The 26,047-nt window shown below is 43.2% G+C and overlaps 1 protein-coding gene across 3 annotated transcripts in view; it reads right to left on the bottom strand.

Moving 5' to 3' along the window:
• pusl1 (pseudouridine synthase like 1) overlaps positions 1-25,681 on the bottom strand; it is a 29,574-nt gene extending 3,893 nt beyond the window's left edge. For 2 of the 3 annotated variants that reach the window (XR_013790534.1, XM_079507307.1), the window contains exons 1-5: positions 25,191-25,681; positions 22,462-22,522; positions 21,090-21,277; positions 10,638-10,790; positions 3,759-3,929 (exon numbers count right to left, since the gene is read on the bottom strand). Coding sequence is in view for 2 of the 3 variants with exons in the window: in XM_079507307.1 (XP_079363433.1) it covers positions 3,759-3,929; positions 10,638-10,790; positions 21,090-21,277; positions 22,462-22,522; positions 25,191-25,249 (632 nt within the window). In the remaining variant the exon portion in view is untranslated. Of the gene's footprint in view, positions 1-3,758; positions 3,930-10,637; positions 10,791-21,089; positions 21,278-22,461; positions 22,523-24,082; positions 24,164-25,190 lie in introns of those variants that run through there. The other variant, XM_079507308.1, reaches the window with a different exon arrangement.
• Between the last annotated feature and the right edge of the window lie 366 nt (positions 25,682-26,047).

The raw sequence follows: 26,047 nt of genomic DNA, 5'->3' as shown, positions 1-26,047 counted from the left end.
GAAGACAAGAACACACAGCTCTGCTTTATGTTTCACACACAATAATTAGCCTTAGTGATGCACCCAATATTCAGACGCAGAAAATATTCGGCAGAAAATGGCTAAAAATGCATTTTCGGCCTATTCGGTTTTGGCCCGAATAGGCAGAAAATATATCACCGAATTCAAAAAAGCTGAACAAATGTTTTATGGACCCATAATAGTGGTTATTATTTAAGTTAGGTTTTGCCATACATCAGGTAGCTTTAAGGTACGGCCATGACAGCAATGGTAGGAAAAAAGTATATTAATCATAGTATATTAAAGAATATTAATCTTATTCGGATATTCGGTTTCCGGCCAACTGTTTCCTGTATTCGGTTTTCGGCCAAGAATGTCCCTTTCGGTGCATCTCTAATTAGCCTATACGATATAACAATTACTACAGACCACATCTAGCAGCAGCGAACTAACCCTAACCCTTTTTCAAAAATGGCAAAATCTACAAGCCCATCATAGTACGACACAAATCTACAAGCCCATCATAGTACGACACAAATCTACAAGCCCATCATAGTACGACACAAATCTACAAGCCCATCATAGTACGACACAAAGTGATGAGCTGCTATTTTCTAATAGCCAAAGTATACAATAATAGTTACTGTAGTTATACATTTCGCTTTCACCATGTTAATGAGATCTGCTATTTTTGAAAAATCGTGAAAATGCGGCACAAATCTTTGAATATATATTCTTTCAGAAGACTTTTTATTTTATTTTGACGTCGGGCCTAAATAGAACAGCAATGACATCATTTATTTCCGGTGGGGTGGGGGGGGGGGGGATCCTCTCTGCTCCCTTGCGGGGGGTGTGTGTGTGTGGGGGGGGGGGGGGGGGGGGGGGTCTGCTCCCTTGCGGATTCTAAACCAGGAAACTCAATTTGTTTTCACACAGTGGAGGAGTGCCCCGTCACCCCCCCCTCCCTCCCTCCCTCCCACCAGCGTCCCAAGTGCAGCTCAGCGGTCGACTTCTTCAATAATTCACCGCTCGCATCCCCCTCGTTTATTTTATCCCTGTTACCTAGAATAGTAGTCCGGCAGTCGAGGTGGACGGGTGGGAAATTTGGTATATAGTCTTTTTTTATTGGCCTAAAATATTGTCTATATACATACTGTACATTCATGAATCCACTTGCTGACCGGCTGAAAGTATTGGGCAATGTTTTTATAGGGGTTTCTTGTGACCCTACCATTAACATCCTATGGCAGGCAAACATGTCAAACTAGGGGGTTTTCATGATTCTGAATCCATTCCAAGCATTAGTTTTGCACAAAATACACTCCTTGGGCTAAAAACAGCCATAGCCACTTGCCCAAAATGTGCTGACCTCATCACATTTGTCATGTCTATGGCCGTTTTTAGCCCAAGGACTGTGTCCCAACAGGCCTAAAACAACTATTGGTTAATCACAATTATTTGAGATACTTTTTGCATGATCTTCATAATCGTTACGTTTTCTCACTTTAGTTTTTCATATGTCAACGCCATTGGAACACCCTTTACGTCTGTGTGTGGGTTTAAAAAATATTGAACCAATGAAAAGTATATATTCTGAGTGACAAAAGCAGCTAACTCCATTGGTTCGTCAAACTGTCGGCCAAACCAAATAAACCAGCTGGTTTATTAAACGTATTAGCACTGACGCTAATGTTATAAAAAACAATTCTATTTCTAAAATCTATGTAGTATTTTTCTGAGGAGAGCAACGTGACAAGAAATGAGTTCATATGGCATTTCTCTCTCCATGCTGTTCTACTGAAACTCAAGAAATGAGTTCATATGGCATTTCTCTCTCCATGCTGTTCTACTGAAACTCAAGAAATGAGTTCATATGGCATTTCTCTCGCCATGCAGTTCTACTGAAACTCATGACTGCTCTTTGTTTTAAGGTTTTCTTCACTTCCTAAAATATTATTTTTTTATTTTATTTTTTAAAAATTAACATTTTGGAGTTGGTTTCTGCACGACAGCAGAGACATTTACGTTATTTGTCATCATATCCGCATCATTGTCGTGCCAATAATCGTGATAAAGCACACCCACTCGTGTAACATTGCTTAATTAATTTGGGGCGTTCATTCACATGGAAACGTTTGAGAATCACTGCCCTAGATACCAGCCGTGTTAGTTGTGTACATATTGTGGGCCATATTGTCCTCATAAATAATGAACAGCTCTGTATAAGTGGTATTTGGCACACAGAGAGACCCCCCATGGGTATATAATCCGGTATTAAGCTCATACTTCTACCACCCTGTCTCTGTCCCTCACCTCTGAGATGATTCAATCTGGTCCCAGAGCTCTGATATGGATTCAATCTGGTCCCAGAGCTCTGAGATGATTCAATCTGGTCCCAGAGCTCTGAGATGATTCAATCTGGTCCCAGAGCTCTGATATGGATTCAATCTGGTCCCAGAGCTCTGAGATGGATTCAATCTGGTCCCAGAGCTCTGCCAAAGTCACGTTGATGCCACACATGTAGGGCTGTCTGTCACCATTACACATTTAACCCATTTTTACCTGACACTAGATTCTACAAAATATCTTCTAAATACTGAAGGTTCTCTAAAAAACCTATGTTCCTGTGTCAGTGGTGCTCAACAATTTCATGTCAAGGACCCCCAAAAATATATGTAATTGGCCGCCGACCCCCATCTGAAAATATGTTGTTCCCCTCCCAGAAGCAAAGATTTGAGTTAAAAACGTTCGCTCTGAAAGAATATACTCAAAGATGTGCGCCACATTTTCACGATTTTTCAAAAATAGCAGATCTACAAGCTCATAGCGCGGCACTCGGTGCCGCGCTATGAGCTTGTAGATCTAATAACGATGTAATTGTGTTTTTTGGCATTGGAAATTGGAACATTATGAATATACAATCCCATTGTAACTTCAAACTCCATTTCAACCATGATAGATTCATCTAACACCCGTCCTTTTTTTAGTGGTGACTCTCACAATATCTCGCAACACTGTCTGTCAGTCATCGGCATCATAGATATATATAAGAAAGCTAGATGGCTCACCTGCGCTCTGGCCAATGGAGAGCGACGTTGCGGCCATCTTACCTCGGGGCAGCATAACATTGCGTCTATGGGGCATGCACTTTTTAAATAACCATAACTAGCTCAATTTTCAACCGATTTTCAAACGGTTTGGTTTGTTATAAACGTCAGAGACGTCCACATACTATGCTTTTATACGACGTTCATATAAAAAAACAAAATTAAGCAGATACCTGAATCATAGCCACGTTGACAACGTTTGTAATAAACCAACCCGTTTGTAAATCCGTCAAGATTTGAGCGAGTTATGACTGTTTCTGTTTGAGCTGCCATTGAACATACTGTACTGTAGCCCCGAAGTAAGATGGCTGCCGGGTGAACTACGTCAGAGACTCCGCCTTGAGCCATCTAGCCTTTATATACGTCTCTGATCGGCATGTTTCCGCACAGAGAGAGTGTACCGGTGGAAGTGTGCGCCTGCGAAGGACGTCCCCGGGTCTACTCGAGCCTCAGGGTTTTGTACATAGAGCTATAAAGGATAGAGACCGAACTGGAGCGTTAGCGACCCCCACCTCAAATTTGAGGTCCGGACTTTTCACGTGACGTCATGAGCGTCCGTCCACCTCCATTAAGTGCTGCAATTCCACATTTCGCCAGTAGGTAGTGACATCTTCAACGTTGGATAGCCTTACTGGGGGCTTGGTTTTGTACCTGTGGAAGTGTGCGCCTGCGAAGGACGTCCCCGGGTCCACTCGAGCCACGTCCAGGGTTTTGACAGGGTTTTTAAACGGCGTGTCCGAGTTGATCGCCATGAAGCTGCTGAAGTCGTGGGTCCCGATCAGCATGGCGGCGGCCTCTCGCATCGCTCCTACGTCCAACTCCCTGACATGATGACACAGGAAACAACCGCTTTATGACCAGTGACAGTACAGACCAACAGCTGTATGACCAGTTAATCCATTCTGAACGGGAACCCCTTTTGGTGTTTTAAGCATTATGTTATACTTTAGCTATTTTTTGAAAAATCGTGAAAATGTGGCTCAAATCTTTGAATACATTCTTTCAGAGTGAACGTTTTTTAACTCAAATCTTTGCTTCTGGGAGGTCCCTGGAACAACATATTTTCAGATGGGGGTCGGTGGCCAATTACATATAATGTTTGGGGTCCTTGACATGAAATATTGAGAATCACTGATACAGAAACATGCGGTTTTTCAGAAAATTGTCATGATTTAGAAGACATTTTTTTCAGGCCTAAATGGGTTACAGTACAGCTGTGTGACCAGTTGGTGTTGTTTTCGTCGACTAAAACTATGACAAAAAAATGTTTGTCGACCACCTTTTTTCACTGACCAAAACTAAACGGAAACTAAATGAAAACTAAGCTATGATGACTAAAACTAAGGCTAAATATATTGACAATTTTCGTCAACAAATTAAAACAAGACTAAAATGTTGGGAAGGGACTAGTGGACAAGAGATCCAGTATAAGTCATTTTACACTTGGTTGCATGTTGAAAATAGCCGATCTACAAGCGTGTTGTGTTGTGTCATTACGACGGCATCAAGGCCTGCCAAAATGCATTTTTGTCGACTAAATCAACTGTAGATTTAGTCCACTAAAATCTTATATTTAGTCGACTGAAACTAGACTAACACTAAAACATTCCAGGTGACTAAAATCTGACTAAAACTAAATAAACTATTCAAGAGACTACGACTAAAATCAAAATGTTCTGCCAAAAACAACACTGGACCAGTGACAGTACAGACAACCGCTGTATGACCAGTGATTTATGTACACATTTGAGGATTTATTTATTTTTTACCATACTTTTACTCCACTACATCACAGAGGCAGATATTGTACTTTTCACCCACTGCATCATCAGCGGACCAATTTGACTGATGGGCTGCCATTGGATATTTTGGAATTTTTGTTTTTTCACGTCATATGAAAGCAGGGAATCATACTGTAGCTTCAAATTGACATATTGGTTGTTCAGTTTGACCCACCAGTTTTGGAGATATGGTTTATAGAGTAATGTCTTGCAGAGAAACAGCGAGTTGAGAAAACAGGCTTGAAAGGTTCACTTCTGGAGACTAACATTACACCTAGCTACATGTTTAAGCATTTATTTCATATTTACATGTCTTCTGTGGTCTCTAACATTACACCTAGCTACATGTTGAAGCATTTATTTCATATTTACATGTCTTCTGTGGTCTCTAACATTACACCTAGCTACATGTTTAAGCATTTATTTCATATTTACATGTCTTCTGTGGTCTCTAACATTACACCTAGCTACATGTTTAAGCATTTATTTCATATTTACATGTCTTCTGTGGTCTCTAACATTACACCTAGCTACATGTTTAAGCATTTATTTCATATTTACATGTCAATTTCAGCTCTGATACTTATTTCAGACATGCTCTAGTATGTGAAGAGTCTGCCTGTGCTATTAACTCATTTTGAAGAAAAGAAAAAGGTTTTTCTCCTCTGGTGAAAAGCTGGAATTTGCGCGATGGCAGGCTCTCAGTCAAATCTGGTCACACTTTAATGTCAATACTTTCACTTAACCCAGAAATCAAGAAACGCGAGTACTTCGTCCACCATTGATTTTAGAACAAGAGATTTGGTGTGTAGACAAAACGAGTTAGATTTCAAGTCTCTGCGAGTACATTTTCATAACGTGTTAAAATAAACGGAACCCAGTATGGTTTCCTCCAAATCACTAGGGTTCATGCAGTTTGATGTCAGGCTTTTCATCCTTCATTTGCCTAGAAGTAAGTAAGAGTGAATGTTCCAAGAAAACAGTATCTCCAAAGTGAAAAAGGTTGGGATACACGCACAGCTAACTAGGTCTGCATGTTCCTGCCACCAGAGCACTAGGTTGGGATACACGCACAGCTAACTAGGTCTGCATGTTCCTGCCACCAGAGATACACGCACAGCTAACTAGGTCTGCATGTTCCTGCCACCAGAGCACAGTCATTTATTCATTGAACTTATGTAAACGGCTGATGCGTGGGTTGGGTCTCGTCTTGCGACGGTGTTGCGCCAACGGGAGACAGCGCCACGCATGCCAACCTGGCGCCAACTCTCCGGGGTGCTCCACTACCGTCACAGTGCGTCACTGCTTAAATACTGTATGATACGATTAGAGAGAGATGCTTAAATACTGTATGATATGATTAGAGAGAGAGAGATGCTTAAATACTGTATGATATGATTAGAGAGAGAGAGATGCTTAAATACTGTATCATATGATTAGAGAGAGAGATGCTTAAATACTGTATCATATGATTAGAGAGAGAGATGCTTAAATACTGTATGATATGATTAGAGAGAGAGATGCTTAAATACTGTATGATATGATTAGAGAGAGAGAGATGCTGAGAGGTGCTGTGTGGATAATTTAACCCATTAAGTCCGGGCCGTGTCCCCGCCGGCCCTGAGCGTCATGGCGAAACGCGACATTGGTGGCTCGCGTGGGGCCGTCTGTGCGCTTGTTTCGTCCCTTCCCGTTCATAAAAAAAAACAAGAAAGACGTTTAGTTAGACTGAAGACCAGAATAAACGCGTAGAATATCGTCACTGTCGGGTGAAAATCTTAAACTGTTACTTTTCAGGATTCAAATTCCAAAATAGCAAAGAAGTAGCAGATCTCGCAAGCTCGAACCGAGGCGCAAAACGACACATTTTGAGCTTGCAGACTTTTTCTTTTTTTTTCTGGCCGACAGCAATGATATACTTCTGCCCTGGTGGGAACAATGATATACGGTACTGTTGCCCTGGTGGGAACAATGATATACGGTACTGTTGCCCTGGTGGGAACAATGATATACGGTACTGTTGCCCTGGTGGGAACAATGATATACGGTACTGTTGCCCTGGTGGGAACAATGATATACGGTACTGTTGCCCTGGTGGGAACAATGATATACGGTACTGTTGCCCTGGTGGGAACAATGATATACGGTACTGTTGCCCTGGTGGGAACAATGATATACGGTACTGTTGCCCTGGTGGGAACAATGATATACGGTACTGTTGCCCTGGTGGGAACAATGATATACGGTACTGTTGCCCTGGTGGGAACAATGATATACGGTACTGTTGCCCTGGTGGGAACAATGATATACGGTACTGTTGCCCTGGTGGGAACAATGATATACGGTACTGTTGCCCTGGTGGGAACAATGATATACAGTACTGTTGCCCTGGTGGGAACAATGATATACGGTACTGTTGCCCTGGTGGGAACAATGATATACGGTACTGTTGCCCTGGTGGGAACAATGATATACGGTACTGTTGCCCTGGTGGGAACAATGAGTCAGATCAAAAATAATGTCTGGATTAGAGTCTGTTGAGGTGGAAGGAACAGATGGATGGAGAGATGAAGAGGGAGGGAGGGAGGGATGGAGAGATGAAGAGGGAGGGAGGGAGGGATGGAGAGATGAAGAGGGAGGGAGGGAGGGATGGAGAGATGAAGAGGGAGGGAGGGAGGGAGGGAGAGATGAAGAGGGAGGGATGGAGAGATGAAGAGGGAGGGAGGGAGGGAGGGAGAGATGAAGAGGGAGGGGGGAGACAAGACACACAGACACGGCAGGATAAAAATGGTGATGCAGCACTTGTTGTCTGTCTACAAGAGGTGTGTGTGTGCGTGTGCGTGCGTGCGCGTGCGTGTGTGTGTGTGCGTGCGTGCGTGTGTGTGTGCACATAAGCCTGCAGCTCAACTTGGCCTAGTTTCCCCAAAAAGTGAAGAAATGAGGCAGACGCACAGCGAGAGAGAGAGTGCGCACGCATGTACACGCATGCGCACACACACACGCGCACGGGCCGCACGCCTACTTTGTGCGCCGTGGTACGCTGGCGTAGCTCACCAGGAGGTGTAGGCGATCTACAAGCTCACAGAGCGTTGCATCGCATGGCCATATATTTTCAAAAATAGCATAAAATACAGATCTACAAGTCATACAACAGCAATTATTTCCGCTATTTTGTAAAAATGAGAAAAAAAGGAAAGTAAATTATTAAATGTGTCACGTTCCAATGTTCAATGCAAAAAAACACAATTAAATCGTTAATCGCAATTATTTGTGTGACAGTTCATTGTCAACTTAAATGTGTAATCATGACAGCCTGACTTGTAGATGTCTGTTAGACTGAGTGGTGCTGTACTGTACTGTACTGTACAGTACTGTACTCGTAACAGTGCCATCCAGCGGTATTGGCATGGTACTTCCATGCTCACACACACGCACAGACAGACAGACAGACAGACATACACACATAGTCACGCATAGGAGTGGCTAGCACGGTAGCACCACCCAAAAAACACCCACCGCGTACACAACATATAATCTACCAAGCAGCACGTGCACGCTGCTTAGTAGACGCGCGCGCACACACACGCACACACACACACACACACACACACACACACACACACACACACACACACACACACACACACACACACACACACACACACACACACACACACACACACACACACACACACACACACACACACACACACACACACACACACACACACACACACACACACACACCATTGTTTGTGTTTATTTGCCATGTCTGCTCAGATAAGCCCTTGTGTGTGAGTGGCCCTAATTTGCAGCTGGCGCATCCGTGTTAACGAGCGCTCTGTTGCCGTGGTGAGGTTTGATATGAGCTTATTGTGTGTGTGTGTGTGTGTGTGTGTGTGTGTGTGTGTGTGTGTGTGTGTGTGTGTGTGTGTACGCTTGCAACAATGCATACTTGAGTAAAAACACAAAAGCATTATTATACCTAAAGGACCAAACTAGTAATTTCACAAGTTTTCAAATGTAAAATATATTTTGAAAATAGCAGATCTACAAACTCACAGCGTGTCGCACCGCAATGCGCTGTGAGCTTGTAGATTTTCACGATTTTTCAAAAATAGCAGATCTACAAGCTCATAGCGCGGCACTCGGTGCCGCGCTATGAGCTTGTAGGTCTGCTATTTTTCAATAGCTAAAGTATAACATAATGCTTTAAACACAAATGGGTTAAAGTTGTTGGCGAGTCATTATATCGTTGTGGCTTTCACACTAAACGATCGGTCGCAGACTAGGCATCATCACACACCGCAAGAGTTCACCAAGATGTGATCCAGACCCGATACTGTACATATAGGCTACATCATTTGTTTATTCCAATTCATTTTGACATCTCACGCACGTGCAGGATGCCGTGATACAAGCGCGAGACCGACACAGGACACCTCTCTCTCCCTCTCGGGGTGCATACTTAGTTTAGACTAGTCATTGGTTAGACATGGGTTAAGGTTAGGTTTAGGTGTGCTGCCCCGTGGGAGGTTAGGGTTAGGGTGAGGGTTTGAGATAGGTTGTAGTTGTAGGACTAATGACTGGTCTAACCAATGACTAGTCTAAGGGGCGATTCACACTATGGTCCCGGGTGCGCACTCGGGACCACTTGGCAGATGTTGTGGTAGTGTGAATGATGCGTACTGTTCCCGGGAGCGGATCGCCCAACCGTCCCAGGGACCGCATGGGGGGGCGGGTCTCTGGACCGTTGAAGTGTATTCAGATACGGATCGTTCCAATGTGAATGCATGCGTACCTAAAGAAGGAAGTGGACTGTTTGTTTTTAAGAACGTGACATAATCTCTAGTCGACGAGCCAAGCGTCAACAAAAAAAAACAGACGCTGCACGACGCGTAACACCAGCGCATTTCTCAACGCCGCCCGTCTCCTGTTGAATCTGCGTATACGCGCAGCACCGCAGTACGTGCTGATCTTATTCTGCGGACTACACGTGGCTCTTGGGCTTTGCTTGGCATAGTTTCCAAAGTAAAACAAAATAATAATAATGCTAAAGTAGAATCCATAGCAAACTAATATCAAACACGACACTGGAGCACAGAATTGACTGACACAGTCAATAGCAGGCAGGCTGACAGTGAAGTAGGACTAGTATAACAGCAAGGAGGCAATGCAATGCAGTGTGTCTGGATTTATTGGAGACAATGTCGCAGAGTTGATGGTCAGTGTCCGGGTGCGCCAGCCATCAAGCACACCGCCATCTGGAGGATCAAAGTGTGTTATGCAAGTGTACCCGGGTGCGCTGTTGAATCTCGGGAATGTGAATAATGGCCATCGGGGACGAGGCAACCGTATTCGGAAACGGTTCCAATGAAACGGATTCAGTCCGTCTCAGTGTGAATTGCCTATGAACCAAGTACTGTCTAAACTAAGTTCTCTCTCTCTCTCTCTCTCTCTCTCTCTCTCTCTCTCTCTCTCTCTCTCTCTCTCTCTCTCTCTCTCTCTCTCTCTCTCTCTCTCTCTCTCTCTCTCTCTCTCTCTCTCTCTCTCTCTCTCTCTCTCTCTCTCTCTCTCTCTCTCTCTCTCTCTCTCTCTCTCTCTCTCTCTCTCTCTCTCTCTCTCTCTCTCTCTCTCTCACACACACACACACAGCAAGCAAAACCTCTGCCTCGGCTCGAGTTTAGTCGGCGAGCGCCAAAAAGAAATCATAGCAAATATCGTGCGGTGTGTACGAGCCATAACTCACGTGTACTTGCAGAGGGCCCAGCACAGCCTGCGCTCGCTGAGGGGAAACAGGGAGGCGTGGGGGACGCCCTGGGCCAGTCTGTACACGTATGTCCTGGACAGGGCGTTGAAACGGGCGTGGAAGTCACCCGCCACGCGGTGGACGTGAGTGACCCTGCATGGGGCAGAAGGAGAACACCCCATTCAACTGTTATCACCCGATAATCAAGAAAATTTTCGTAATCAGCACCTTAGAAATACCCCCAGTATGTGATAATCACCTTAGAAATACCCCCAGTATGTGATAATCACCTTAGAAATACCCCCAGTATGTGATAATCACCTTAGAAATACCCCCAGTATGTGATAATCACCTTAGAAATACCCCCAGTATGTGATAATCACCTTAGAAATACCCCCAGTATGTGATAATCACCTTAGAAATACCCCCAGTATGTGATAATCACCTTAGAAATACCCCCAGTATGTGATAATCAACATACTGGGGAAATCCGGAAGAGAATTTCCGGTGGCCGGTGGAGAATTTCCGGTGGCCGAGCGTTGCGTTGACCAGAGCCGACTATACGTCCCGATAGGCAGAGAATAGTATATATTAGTAGACCCTAGTTTCCATGCCCCGACAATAGAGTTGGAAATGACACGTTCAGCAGGGGGAGTCCTAGACCAGGCTATGTCTGCACCACCCTGCATGCTGCAGTCTGGGGGAACACAGCCAGACACCACAATGTCTAGTATGCCAGTATGGCCATATTAGCCGTATTCCAACGTCCTGATAATGGTTGATTTTGTATATTTAATACAGTGATAACGGGTGAATCGCCTGAAGGAGAAGAGCCTGAAGGAGAAGAGAACTGTTGTATATTTAATACAGTGATAACGGGTGAATCTCCTGAAGGAGAAGAGCCTGAAGGAGAAGAGCCTGAAGGAGAAGAGCCTGAAGGAGAGAGAACTGTTGTATATTTAATACAGTGATAACGGGTGAATCGCCTGAAGGAGAAGAGCCTGAAGGAGAAGAGAACTGTTGTATATTTAATACAGTGATACCGGGTGAGTCGCCTGAAGGAGAGAGAACTGTTGTATATTTAATACAGTGATAACGGGTGAATCGCCTGAAGGAGAAGAGCCTGAAGGAGAAGAGCCTGAAGGAGAAGAGCCTGAAGGAGAAGAGCCTGAAGGAGAAGAGAACTGTTGTGAATTAATTTACCGGTAGGCATTTTGCACAGTGGTTCCCAAACCTTTTCATGTCAAGGACCCCCAAATTGACTCCAATCAGCCCACGGACCCCCATTTGAAAAGATATGCCAGGGACCCCCCATGAGAGCCCAATTTATGCTTTCTGATGCTTTCTGAAAAAAAACTTAACTTAAAAAAAAAACTTAAAAAGGAAAACGCACACACAAAAAACTTAACTTAAAAAAAATTTAACTTAAAAAAAAACTTAACTTAAAAAAAAACCTAAAAAAGAAACACGCACGCACGCACACATACACACACTAAAAAAAACGTAACTTAAAAAACCTTAAAAAGTACGTAATTTATTCTAATTGTTGTTATTGCAATTTACGAGCTGCGTTCAGCCCACGGACCCCCATTTGAAAAGATATGCCATGCAGGGACCCCCATGAGAGAAGATGTTTACGGCTCTAGCAGTGATTCAGGGACCCCCCATAAGAGAAGATGTTTACGGCTCTAGCAGTGATTCAGGGACCCCCCATGAGAGAAGATGTTTACGGCTCTAGCAGTGATTCAGGACCCCCCATAAGAGAAGATGGTTACGGCTCTAGCAGTGATTCAGGGACCCCCCATGAGAGAAGATGTTTACGGCTCTAGCAGTGATTCAGGGACCCCCCATAAGAGAAGATGTTTACGGCTCTAGCAGTGATTCAGGGACCCCCCATGAGAGAAGATGTTTACGGCTCTAGCAGTGATTCAGGACCCCCCATGAGAGAAGATGTTTACGGCTCTAGCAGTGATTCAGGGACCCCCCATAAGAGAAGATGTTTACGGCTCTAGCAGTGATTCAGGGACTCCCCATAAGAGAAGATGTTTACGGCTCTAGCAGTGATTCAGGGACCCCCCATAAGAGAAGATGTTTACGGCTCTAGCAGTGATTCAGGGACCCCCCATGAGAGAAGATTTTTACGGCTCTAGCAGTGATTCTCAACCTGTTTAATTTCAAGGACCCCCAGTTTGACATGCTTTCTGAGAGCCCAATTTATGCTTTCTGATGCTTTCTGAAAAAAAACTTAAACTTAAAAAGGAAAACGCACACACAAAAAACTTAACTTAAAAAAAAATTAATTTAAAAAAAACTTAACTTAAAAAAAAACTTAACTTAAAAAAAAACTTAAGAAAAAACTTTTAAAAAAAAAACCTAAAAAAGAAACACGCACGCACGCACACATACACACACTAAAAAAAAACTTAACTTAAAAAACCTTAAAAAGTACGTCATTTATTCTAATTGTTGTTATTGCAATTTACGAGCTGCGTTCAGCCCACGGACCCCCATTTGAAAAGATATGCCATGCAGGGACCCCCATAAGAGAAGATGTTTACGGCTCTAGCAGTGATTCAGGGACCCCCATGAGAGAAGATGTTTACAGCTCTAGCAGTGATTCAGGGACCCCCCATGAGAGAAGATGTTTACGGCTCTAGCAGTGATTCAGGGACCCCCCATAAGAGAAGATGTTTATGGCTCTAGCAGTGATTCAGGGACCCCCCATAAGAGAAGATGTTTACGGCTCTAGCAGTGATTCAGGGACCCCCCATGAGAGAAGATGTTTACGGCTCTAGCAGTGATTCAGGGACCCCCCATGAGAGAAGATGTTTACGGCTCTAGCAGTGATTCTCAACCTGTTTAATTTCAAGGACCCCCAGTTTGATATGCTTTCTGAGACCCCAATTTATGCTTTCTGATGCTTTCTGAAAAAGAACTTAACTTAAAAAGGAAAACGCACACACAAAAAACTTAACTTAAAAAAAAATTAACTTAAAAAAAACTTAACTTAAAAAAAAACTTAAAAAGGAAAAACTTAAAAAAAAACTTAACTTAAAAAAAAAACTTAACTTAAGAAAAAACTTTTAAAAAAAAAACCTAAAAAAGAAACACGCACGCACGCACACATACACACACTAAAAAAAAACTTAACTTAAAAAACCTTAAAAAGTACGTCATTTATTCTAATTGTTGTTATTGCAATTTACGAGCTGCGTTCAGCCCACGGACCCCCATTTGAAAAGATATGCCATGCAGGGACCCCCATAAGAGAAGATGTTTACGGCTCTAGCAGTGATTCAGGGACCCCCATGAGAAGATGTTTACAGCTCTAGCAGTGATTCAGGGACCCCCCATGAGAGAAGATGTTTACGGCTCTAGCAGTGATTCAGGGACCCCCCATAAGAGAAGATGTTTACGGCTCTAGCAGTGATTCAGGGACCCCCCATAAGAGAAGATGTTTACGGCTCTAGCAGTGATTCAGGGACCCCCCATGAGAGAAGATGTTTACGGCTCTAGCAGTGATTCAGGGACCCCCCATGAGAGAAGATGTTTACGGCTCTAGCAGTGATTCTCAACCTGTTTAATTTCAAGGACCCCCAGTTTGATATGCTTTCTGAGACCCCAATTTATGCTTTCTGATGCTTTCTGAAAAAAAACTTAACTTAAAAAGGAAAACGCACACACAAAAAACTTAACTTAAAAAAAAATTAACTTAAAAAAAACTTAACTTAAAAAAAAACTTAAAAAGGAAAAACTTAAAAAAAAACTTAACTTAAAAAAAAAACTTAACTTAAGAAAAAACTTTTAAAAAAAAAACCTAAAAAAGAAACACGCATGCACGCACACATACACACACTAAAAAAAACTTAACTTAAAAAACCTTAAAAAGTACGTAATTTATTCTAATTGTTGCAATTGCAATTTACGAGCTGCGTTCAGCCCACGGACCCCCATTTGAAAAGATATGCCATGCAGGGACCCCCATAAGAGAAGATTTTCACGGCTCTAGCAGTGATACTCAACCTGTTTAATTTCAAGGACCCCCAGTTTGACATGCTTTCTGAGACCCCAATTTATATTGTAAAATCAATGTTAATTTAACTCTGAGAGTGTACAGATGGAACCAAATGGACTCGGTTCCATCTGTACACTCTCAGAGATACAGACCCATAAGGGTCCATTTGGTTCCAAACTATCATTTAGCTGGGGACCCCCTGGAACTCCCTCAAGGACCCCTGGGGGTCCCCGGACCCCACTTTGGGAACCACTGCAGACGTGTAATCCAGAGCGATTTACAGTAAGCAAGAACAACACAAGATGTAATGCATCAAATACATAGAAATAGTCGTCAAGAACCATAAGCAAGCTAAGAACCTAACATCTGTCTAACAGAATATCTTAGAATATCTTAGCCTTGACATAATGTGCTTCATCAGGTGAGCTATCAGGGTATAAAAAAACAAAACAAAAAAGACAATCAATTGTTAACACATTTTGGGCGGGAACCCCTTTTGGTGTTTAAAGCATTATGTTATACTTTAGCTATTGAAAAATAGCAGATCTACAAGCTCATAGCGCGGCACCGAGTGCCACGCTATGAGCTTGTAGGTCTGCTATTTTTGAAAAATCGTGAAAATGTGCCTCAAATCTTTGAATATATATTATTACAGAGTGAACATTTTAACTCATATCTTTGCTTCTGGGGGAGGTCCCTGGAACAACATATTTTCAGATGGGGGGGGGGGGCATGTTACATAATAATTGTGGGGGTCCTTGACATGAAATATTGAGCACCACAGATACAGAAACATAAGGTTTTTCAGAAAACTGTCTTTGAACACATTTTTTAAATGTCAGGCCAAAATGGGTCAACAAAAGGTTAGGAAAAGGACTGTCCCTTTTCATGACCATGGTTTAGGTTAGGAAAAGGACTGTCCCTTTTCATGACCATGGTTTAGGTTAGCAAAAGGACTGTCCCTTTTCATGACCATGGTTTAGGTTAGCAAAAGGACTGTCCCTTTTCATGACCATGGTTTAGGTTAGGAAAAGGACTGTCCCTTTTCATGACCATGGTTTAGGTTAGCAAAAGGACTGTCCCTTTTCATGACCATGGTTTAGGTTAGGAAAAGGACTGTCCCTTTTCATGACCATGGTTTAGGTTAGGAAAAGGACTGTCCCTTTTCATGACCATGGTTTAGGTTAGGAAAAGGACTGTCCCTTTTCATGACCATGGTTTAGGTTAGGAAAAGGACTGTCCCTTTTCATGACCATGGTTTAGGTTAGCAAAAGGACTGTCCCTTTTCATGACCATGGTTTAGGTTAGGAAAAGGACTGTCCCTTTTCATGACCATGGTTTAGGTTAGCAAAAGGACTGTCCCTTTTCATGACCATGGTTTAGGTTAGGAAAAGGACTGTCCCTTTTCATGACCATGGTTTAGGTTAGGAAAAGGACTGTCCCTTTTCATGACCATGGTTTAGGTTAGGAAAAGGACTGTCCCTTTTCATGACCATGGTTTAGGTTAGCAAAAGGACTGTCCCTTTTCATGACCATGGTTTAGGTTAGGAAAAGGACTGTCCCTTTTCACGTCCATGGTTTAGGGTTAGGAAAAGGACTGTCCCTTTTCATGACCATGGTTTAGGTTAGCAAAAGGACTGTCCCTTTTCATGACCATGTTTTAGGTTAGCAAAAGGACTGTCCCTTTTCATGACCATGTTTTAGGTTAGGAAAAGGACTGTCCCTTTTCACGTCCATGGTTTAGGGTTAGGAAAAGGACTGTCCCTTTTCATGTCCATGTTTTAGGTTAGCAAAAAACTATAAATGGGAACAGTTTTTTTTAAAGACCCATTTATTTGATGCCAACAAGCAGCGAGCCCAGAGCAAATGTCACTGCCCTAAATGTCAGCCTCACAGCTTTAACCAATTTAGGCCTGACTTCAGAATTTAAAAAAAAGTCTTCTAGATCCTGACAGTTTTCTGAAATACCTATGTTTCTATGAGTGGTGCTCAATATTTCATGTCAAGGACCCCAAAAATGATATGTAATTGGCTACCGACCCCCATCTGAAAATATGTTGTTCCAGGAACCCCCACCCAGAAGCAAAGATTTGAGTTAAAAACATTGGCTGTGAAAGAATATATATCCAAAGATTTGTGCTGCATTTTCACGATTTTTCAAAAAATAGCAGACCTACAAGCTCTTAGCGCGGCACTCAGTGCCGCGCTATGAGCTTGTAGATCTGCTATTTTTCAATAGCTAAAGTATAACATAATGCTTTAAAACACCAAAAGGCGTTCCCGCCCAAAATGGATTAATCACAAAGCCACATCCATTGTGATGATGATAAAAGGGCTGTGAATGTCAGTGGCAGAGGGCCTGAGGAGACAGCCGGGGGCTGCCTTGCACAAACACCATTAGCATCACAATAGAAGCAAAAGACTGGGGCACTCTTTTGATGTCGGTTCCAGTGGGAGCAGAGCTAAACAGAGGCCATTTCCTCGTTGCTGCGGGCGAGGGCAGAACAAACCTCTTATCTCTCCATAGTCGAACCTTTTGGTAAATTAAAACGCCCCGCTTGGTCATGTACAGCCGAGAGTCACACACACAAGCATCGAAAGTAGTGCAGCTTTTGCTAGTTTTGAATTTGAATCAGTTTTGGATATATGAGGGTTCCACCCAAGGCCCCAGTGAGGCTCGCCAACGTTGAGGCGCTCGGCCCTAGTGGTAAGAGGAGGGACTGCAGGCGGAACCGTGGATTCATGACAGGGAAACCCCGTGCAGCTGGGCTTTAACATTGAGCGCTCGGTTGCACCAAAATTTGGTGGTCAAAATCTGTCAACAAAGGCCTGCACTGGAAAAATATGTGCGTGATATTTTTTTTTTAAATGTTTTATTATATAGGAAACTATTGGTGGAGAGGTTTGTCTAACCCATGTTATGCTTAGCTGTGATTGGACCATAGCAGTTTGGGGAGGGGCTTAGCTATAGGTCAATTAGGGGTTCAGAGTCTTGCTCAAGGACACTTTGACACCAATTCTGGGGGAGCCCACAGGGATCAAACTGGGAACCTTGCGGTTCCTATCCGGCCACTCTACCCCTGATCCACCGCCACCCACACACACACACATACCGGCATGGGTTGGGTATTCCAATATGTCAACAGAGAGGATAATGATTCTATAAGTTAGCCTGGGCTTTTTTGGCCAGACTCATATCGCCACACGTCGTGGGAGGCGATTGTTTTTGGCCACCGGCAGATTCGTGGCTGCACCCCATTCAACTGTTATCACCCGATAATCAAGAGAATGTTCGTAATCAGCACCTTAGAAATACCCCCATTATGTGATAATCAACATACTGGGAAATCCGGAAGAGAAACTATGGGAGCGTTTGCTTTTTGTGTCACTGATGTCAATGACGGAGGCGCGCCGTGTCTGGTGGCCTTGAGCCACGTGAGGCGCCGTGCCGAGCGTTGCGACGGCCACCAGACACGACTCAGCGCCGTCCGAGTTACGTCCCGATAGGCAGAGAATAGTATATATTAGTAGCCCCTTATAGTTTCCATGCGCCGACCATAGAGTTGGAAATGACACGTTCAGCAGGGGGAGTCCTTGACCAGGCTATGTCTGCACCACCTGCATGCTGCAGTCTGGGGGAACACAGCCAAACACCACAATGTCTAGTATGCCAGTATGCCAATATTGGCCGTATTCCAACGTCCTGATTATTATAGTTGATTTCGTATATTTAATACAGTGATAACGGGTGAATCGGCTGGTGTCTGGCCACTATGACACGCTAAATGTCATGCTAAAACTAATTACTTTTACACTAAAACCATAATACAGTAAATGTGATATGAATCTGTATTCAGCAACAAACGTTTTGCTGGCCAGAATATGTGAAACAGCCTAAATAATTCAGGAATAAAACTGGAACTGCACGTGTTAAGTGGACTGGCAAGACAAAGGACAGGCTGGTTGACAGGGAACAAGTAAACAAAAAACAAAGCATGTCTAAAAATCTAAGACGTTCCCCGATTTCCAAGAAGACATAAGAGAATTAAAAAAAATCTGAATTTGTATTAGTGGTATCTATCTATCTAACCCCTGCCGTTGTTAGAGCCCCACCGCAATTATTTGGGACAAAATAGTTTAAATATAAATGGAGAAAAGAAAAAATACCATGATTTTTTTTTCACCCAGTGTCAATTATTGTCTAACATAATCCGGGGTGCTACACTTCCTCTGCCAACCTGGGGAGAGCAACGGACTGACCTCATGCTTCCTTCTATGCATGAGGAGTCCAAGCCGCTTCTTTTCACCTGACAGAGGGTTTTTTCCCCGGTTGGACACGCGGAAGGAACGGGGTGCATACTTAGTTTAGACTAGTCATTGGTTAGACATGGGTTAAGGTTAGGTTTAGGTGTGCTGCCCCGTGGGAGGTTAGGGTTAGGGTGAGGGTTGTAGTTGCAGGACTAATGACTGGTCTAACCAATGACTAGTCTAAACTAAGTACTGCACCCGAAGGAACACGTTATTCCAACCAGGCAGTTCCTTTCCCCTCTATCAGGCTGACCAGAGGGAGGCAGTATAGAGACCAGGATTACTGAGCAGAGCAGTGTGAGTTTGTGTACTAAGAATAATGCACGTGCATTCATGTTTTGTACTGTATATGTGACTGTGTTGTGGTGATGTATCACGTGTGAGGTTCTGTGTGTGTGTGTGTGTGTGTGTGTGTGTGTGTGTGTGTGTGTGTGTGTGTGTGTGTGTGTGTGTGTGTGTGTGTGTGTGAGAGAGAAAAAACTTGTCAGTATGATGTACATCAGAGGTGTCCTTTTCTAGTGTGTGTGTGTGTGTGACTGTGTGTGTGTATGTGTGTGTGTGTGTGTGTGTGTGTGTGTGTGTTAGGGGGGGGGGGGGTTACGTTTCCCAGGGAGTAGATTGAGTGTGACACCCAGGCGGTAGAGGAAGCAGAGAATCTGGATTATCTGCTTTAGCCCAACGTGAAGTGACACACTTCACCTGCACCGTGACACCAGTGCACACACACAGACACGCACACACACACACACAAACTAGTATTCAAAGTAGCACACCGCTGCAACTCCTTGCAACTGCCATTGTGGATAATGGCTAGCTGCATGTTGCAAGGAGTTGCATTACATTACATGGAGAATCATTGGTGCGGTTTGGTCCTGAAGGAAAGGGGACAAAAGGTGCAGTGACTGGATGAGAGGGTTCCCTGATTTTTTTGCAGACAGGGACGGATCAACCCCCATGAGGGCCGTTTTGTAATAATAATTAAAATCTACAAAGTAACTAGTAACTAAGGTTTTCAAACAATTATAGTGGAGTAAAAGCACAATATTATATATTAATATGAATATATTAATAGTAGAGTACTTGAGTAAATGTACTTAGTTACCCTATTGTGCTGAATATAATACTATGTACGTTTTTGTTTAGTTTTTTCCCCCAATGGAAATATTCTAATTAACGGGGTCGTGTTATAAATCGGCGACTAGACTATTTGACATTCAATGTTCTTTTTCCACAAATTAGTTGAAAAATGGGAGTCGTCTTATTAATCACAGTGGTCTTATATTGGGCACAATGCGGTACTTTCACCCACTGGTTATAATGTAAAATGTCTTAACCCATTCAGGTCGGGAACCCCTGTTTAAACACGGGAAAACCCGTGTTTTAAGGTTCATGTTATACTTTAGCTATTGAAAATGTGGTGCAAATCTTTGAATATATATTCTTTCAGAGCCAACGTGTTTAACTCAAATCATTGCTTCTGGTGCGGTCTCTGGAACAATATATTTTCAGATTGAGCGTCGGCGGCCAATTACATATATTTTTGGCATGGCATGAAAATGTTTGAGAACCACTGACAAACATGAGGTTTCTGTTTTAGAAGACATTTTGCAGAATCGTCCTCTGGTCTAAATGTGGTGAATGAAGGGCGGACTCACTGGATGTCCTCTGGCTTCAGGTGGTGGTTGAGGGGTTAGGGCTAATGTCATAATGTTCTCATGGGTAGTCCTGTTGAGGTCGTGTTACATTCATTTAAAGAGGCCCAGACCAAGAGCATGCTTAGACTGGCGAAGAGTATCTCCTCTGACCCCTTACATGTTTTAAATTATGAATATCAACTGTTGCCCTCCATGAGGCGGTTTATAGGCCTAAATAATATGAGAAAAACAGGCTAAAGAACTCTTTTGTACATCAGTCTGTTCTGCTTTTAAACCAAAATCGGTAAACCAAGAGGATATGTTCTATTGTTCTTGTTCCTGTCTGCTTCTGTGAGTTGTGTCCTGTAATGTACCTTGTGTATGTCCTGTCTGTATCTTGAACGGTGACGTCATGGACGCAAAACTAATTTCAGTGAAAGCTGACAATAAAGTTGTATCGTATCGTATCGTATGGGGTGAAAGAAAGGGACTCACCGGATGTCCTCTGGCTTCAGGTGGTGATTGAGGGCCGCCACCAGGACGTCCTCGCTGAACGGGGGCTTGCTGTCCCTGCGTTGTAGGTCCAGGTGTGCCGAGTTGGACAGGGCATGGACGCCGGCGTCCGTCCGGCTGGACACGTAGACGCGCGGCGGAGTGACCGGCTTCATCTTCCTCAGTGCATCCTGCCAAGGAAAGCAGCAGTGTTGTTTTCGTCGACTAACACTTAAGACGAAAAATGTTCGTCGACTTCCTTTTTTCACTGACAAAAAGTAACTGGAAACGAAATAAAAACTAAGCTATGATGACTAACACTAAGACTAAATATACAGACAATTTCGTCAACAAATAAAAACTAGACTAAAATGTTAGGAAGGGACTAGTGGACAAGAGATCCAGTATGAGTAATTTTACACTTGTTGCTTGCTGAAATAGCAGATCTACAAGCTCACAATGCGTCGCAGAACGTTTATTCAGCATTTGAGCCACGGACCACCATTTGATGACATTTAGCCTCTCAGACCCTAAACTAAAGAATATTGATACTTGATATGTTGGTACCATTAGGAGAGTTTGTTCAAAAATAACAATTAAATTCTACATTCTCTAATTGTGTAGACTTCTTCTAAATTAAAAAAATATATATGGAGATCCAAACAGCTCCAGACTGACTGCCTGGCCACTATAGAGCGTCACAGTCCCGCCCCCTACCAGGGCCCAGGAAATGATTCCCTGTTCATTTTCCTCATAGACTTTTCAAAAAGTATTTATTTAAAGACCTTTTAAGCGTCGTACAAAGCCAACTTGAGTTGTGACAAATCATGACAACAAACACAATTTTTTGGGCCGAACAAATAATTAGAAAGAAGAAAAAAACGGCAGGTTACAACAGGTTGTTTTTCTTCTTTGTAATTATTTGTTTGGTCCAAAAATATTGTGTTTGTTTGTTGTCATGAGTTGTCACAACTCGAGTTGGCTTTGTCTGTGGCGTAACCGTCTTTAAATAAATACTTTTTGAAATGTCTATGGGGAAAAATGCATTGGGAATTATTTCCTGGGCCTGGCGTCGTCATGAAAGGGGGCGGGACTGGGCCTGGCGTCGTCATGAAAGGGGGCGGGACTGGGCCTGGCGTCGTCATGAAAGGGGGCAGGACTGCAACGCTCTATATAGCTAAGGTCTGAGATAAGGTTATGAATTCACAATAAAATAACATACAGTTGTCATTGATGGGCAGTACTTGTATAAGGTTTAAGAAGTAACAGTTTATCTTCCAATTAGCAGAGCATTTCTCTGGAACTAATACACGTATAATTTGAAGATCAATGGCACCAAAAACAAAGAGCGACACAACAGATTTAGTTAGTTTACCTCCAAGTAATCCTGAACCCCTCTCACCTCCGGCTGTTGTGGAGGCCCGTTCACCACACCTCTGCAAGATAGAAACACAGTAACACTACAGGTAAATAACCCTGTTGTGGAGGCCCATTCACCACACCTCTGCAAGATAGAAACACAGTAACACTACAGGTAAATAACCCTGTTGTGGAGGCCCCTTCACCACACCTCTGGAAGATAGAAACACAGTAACACTACAGGTAAATAACCCTGATGTGGAGGCCCCTTCACCACACCTCTGGAAGGTAGAAACACAGTAACACTACAGGTAAATAACCCTGTTGTGGAGGCCCCTTCACCACACCTCTGGAAGGTAGAAACACAGTAACACTACAGGTAAATAACCCTGATGTGGAGGCCCCTTCACCACACCTCTGGAAGGTAGAAACACAGTAACACTACAGGTAAATAACCCTGTTGTGGAGGCCCCTTCACCACACCTCTGGAAGGTAGAAACACAGTAACACTACAGGTAAATAACCCTGTTGTGGAGACCCCTTCACCACACCTCTGGAAGATAGAAACACAGTAACACTACAGGTAAATAACCCTGATGTGGAGGCCCCTTCACCACACCTCTGGAAGGTAGAAACACAGTAACACTACAGGTAAATAACCCTGTTGTGAAGGCCCCTTCACCACACCTCTGGAAGATAGAAACACAGTAACACTACAGGTAAATAACCCTGATGTGGAGGCCCCTTCACCACACCTCTGGAAGATAGAAACACAGTAACACTACAGGTAAATAACCCTGTTGTGGAGGCCCCTTCACCACACCTCTGGAAGGTAGAAACACAGTAACACTACAGGTAAATAACCCTGTTGTGGAGGCCCCTTCACAACACCTCTGGAAGGTAGAAACACAGTAACACTACAGGTAAATAACCCTGTTGTGGAGGCCCCTTCACCACACCTCTGGAAGGTAGAAACACAGTAACACTACAGGTAAATAACCCTGTTGTGGAGGCCCCTTCACCACACCTCTGGAAGGTAGAAACACAGTAACACTACAGGTAAATAACCCTGTTGTGGAGGCCCCTTCACCACACCTCTGGAAGGTAGAAACACAGTAACACTACAGGTAAATAACCCTGTTGTGGAGGCCCCTTCACCACACCTCTGGAAGGTAGAAACACAGTAACACTACAGATAAATAACCCTGTTGTGGAGGCCCCTTCACCACACCTCTGGAAGGTAGAAACACAGTAACACTACAGATAAATAACCCTGTTGTGGAGGCCCCTTCACCACACCTCTGGAAGGTAGAAACACAGTAACACTACAGGTAAATAACCCTGTTGTGGAGGCCCCTTCACCACACCTCTGGAAGGTAGAAACACAGTAACACTACAGGTAAATAACCCTGTTGTGGAGGCCCCTTCACCACACCTGGAAGGTAGAAACACAGTAACACTACAGATAAATAACCCTGTTGTGGAGGCCCCTTCACCACACCTCTGGAAGGTAGAAACACAGTAACACTACAGATAAATAACCCTGTTGTGGAGGCCCCTTCACCACACCTCTGCAAGACAGAAACACAGTAACACTACAGGTAAATAACCCTGTTGTGGAGGCCCCTTTACCACACCTCTGCAAGACAGAAACACGTTACATCACGCTGCCACTCAAAAGTGATTACTGGCCAATCACAGCGCATCTTTTCCGGGACTTACAGACCCGAACATGCGCTCTGTGACGCACCCTCATGCTTCCGCTGGGCTTCGCAAAGGAAAGGGCGTCTACCTTTATATGTCTATGGCTTTGTTGCACTGTTCCTCCTTGTGGATAGGGGGAGGACAGTCTTACTGAGACTAGTCCAAGGACTATCTAAAGAGGACGAGAAGCGAAGACCGTTTCAGTGGCATCTGCTGGACCATTTGTGCAATATCTATGATTTGTCATGTACAACTTCCTGGTCTCAACTGTGCATGTTTCTTTCCTTCCAGGGAGCAACATGGCGTCCACCGTACGGTCTTTGCTTCTCGTCCTCTTTAGATAGTCCTTGGACTAGTCCAGGAAGTAAGTGAGCCCATGCAGTGTCCATGACATCATGGACACGTTGAAATACTAAAATATCTAAAAACACATATTACCCACATAAAAACCACAGGAAAGTGTTTCTTGCCTCACAAACATCATTAAAATAAGGTCTGGTTGCAAAAGGGGTGAAGTGGCCCTTTAAGTAAGCTATTATTCATTCATTAATTTGAGTTAACTCTGTATTTCCACTATTCTCCAAGTGCCAATTAATTTGTGCAGGTTTTATTAAGAAAGGTATTCCAAAGACATGGTTACTGTTTAAATGTGCACATTTGAGAAGAAGTCAATTTATAGATAAGATGCATTGCATTGAGAGGATGATGTTTATTGATTGTCTATATAGGATTTGTGTGAGAAAGATGGACATAATTATTGTCATTCTGTCAATAAATACATTTCTACACTATTACTGTCAACTGGACACATTAACATAATAGCATGATGATGCATGATAACAAAATATGGGCTACATGGAAGAAATGTGTAATAAAACTAAGTTCTTATTGTTTACACAGCAGCACTGAAAGAAACTAAGAAAGCAACCTGTGTCTGTCTGTCTGCCTGCCTGTCTGTCTGTCTGTCTGCCTGTCTGCCTGCCTGCCTGCCTGTGTACAGATAATCAAATATATCTGGTATATATCATTGATGTTACATACCTGTATTTTGTTCCAATGTATTGAAAGAAGATGAGGTATCGTGGGCAGTTGTTGTGCATGGTCCTCCTTCAAGATTTCCGTGACAGGAGGAGTTCTTGAGCATGTTTCTCATAATAAGAAGCTTTTTTTTTTTCAAAGCGAAACTGTTAAACAGTACATATGCTGTTTATCTTGTTCGGAGGTTGTTTAGGGACTACACGTGTGCGACGAACCAGCTGTATGGACTACAAGTTAACAAAGACATCAGCGAGAGAGTGGTGTGAAGTTCTGTTCACACGTACATCTAAAGAGTATAGACTACAAATACACTAGGCTACTATCATCACTGTGCAGAAGAACTTGAAGGGCAATTTACTTTCACTCTCTGAAGCCCGTCGACATCATCAACAATAATAAGAATAGTAAGTCGAATGTCATATTTTTTGATAATATTATGCAAATCTAGCCCACGTGCATACATGTGTTTGCCATAGACTCATGGACTGGTGTTTGTTGTTAAAGTCAATGATCTTGGATGACAATATTTAATAATATGACCAATATGCTGCCTGCCTGAATATCGTTTTTATTGTTCAGGACATCATACGAGTTAAATTATTGACAGCAAGTCCTGTTGTTGTATGTGAAAATGTAGAAGAAGTTCAGTGTTATATTATTGAGTGAGACAATAATATGCTAGGTTTCTCTCCGTTTCTGTGACATTATTTATTCATGTCAAGAGAGACACAGACAGTCCGGGCACCTCCGAGGACACCTCTCCTCCTGGCGCACGGGCCGGGGTCCTACTGCAGTCACTTTACTGTGTCCCTTTGTGACTGCGTCATTGAGCAGGGGCGTGTCTGTCTGCTATATTTATT

The sequence above is a fragment of the Electrona antarctica genome, assembly GCF_951216825.1.
Source record: "Electrona antarctica genome assembly, chromosome: 8".
NCBI classification, from domain to species: domain Eukaryota; kingdom Metazoa; phylum Chordata; class Actinopteri; order Myctophiformes; family Myctophidae; genus Electrona; species Electrona antarctica.
Note: the sequence above shows the minus strand (reverse complement) of the source record. Positions and strands in the feature narration are given on the sequence as shown.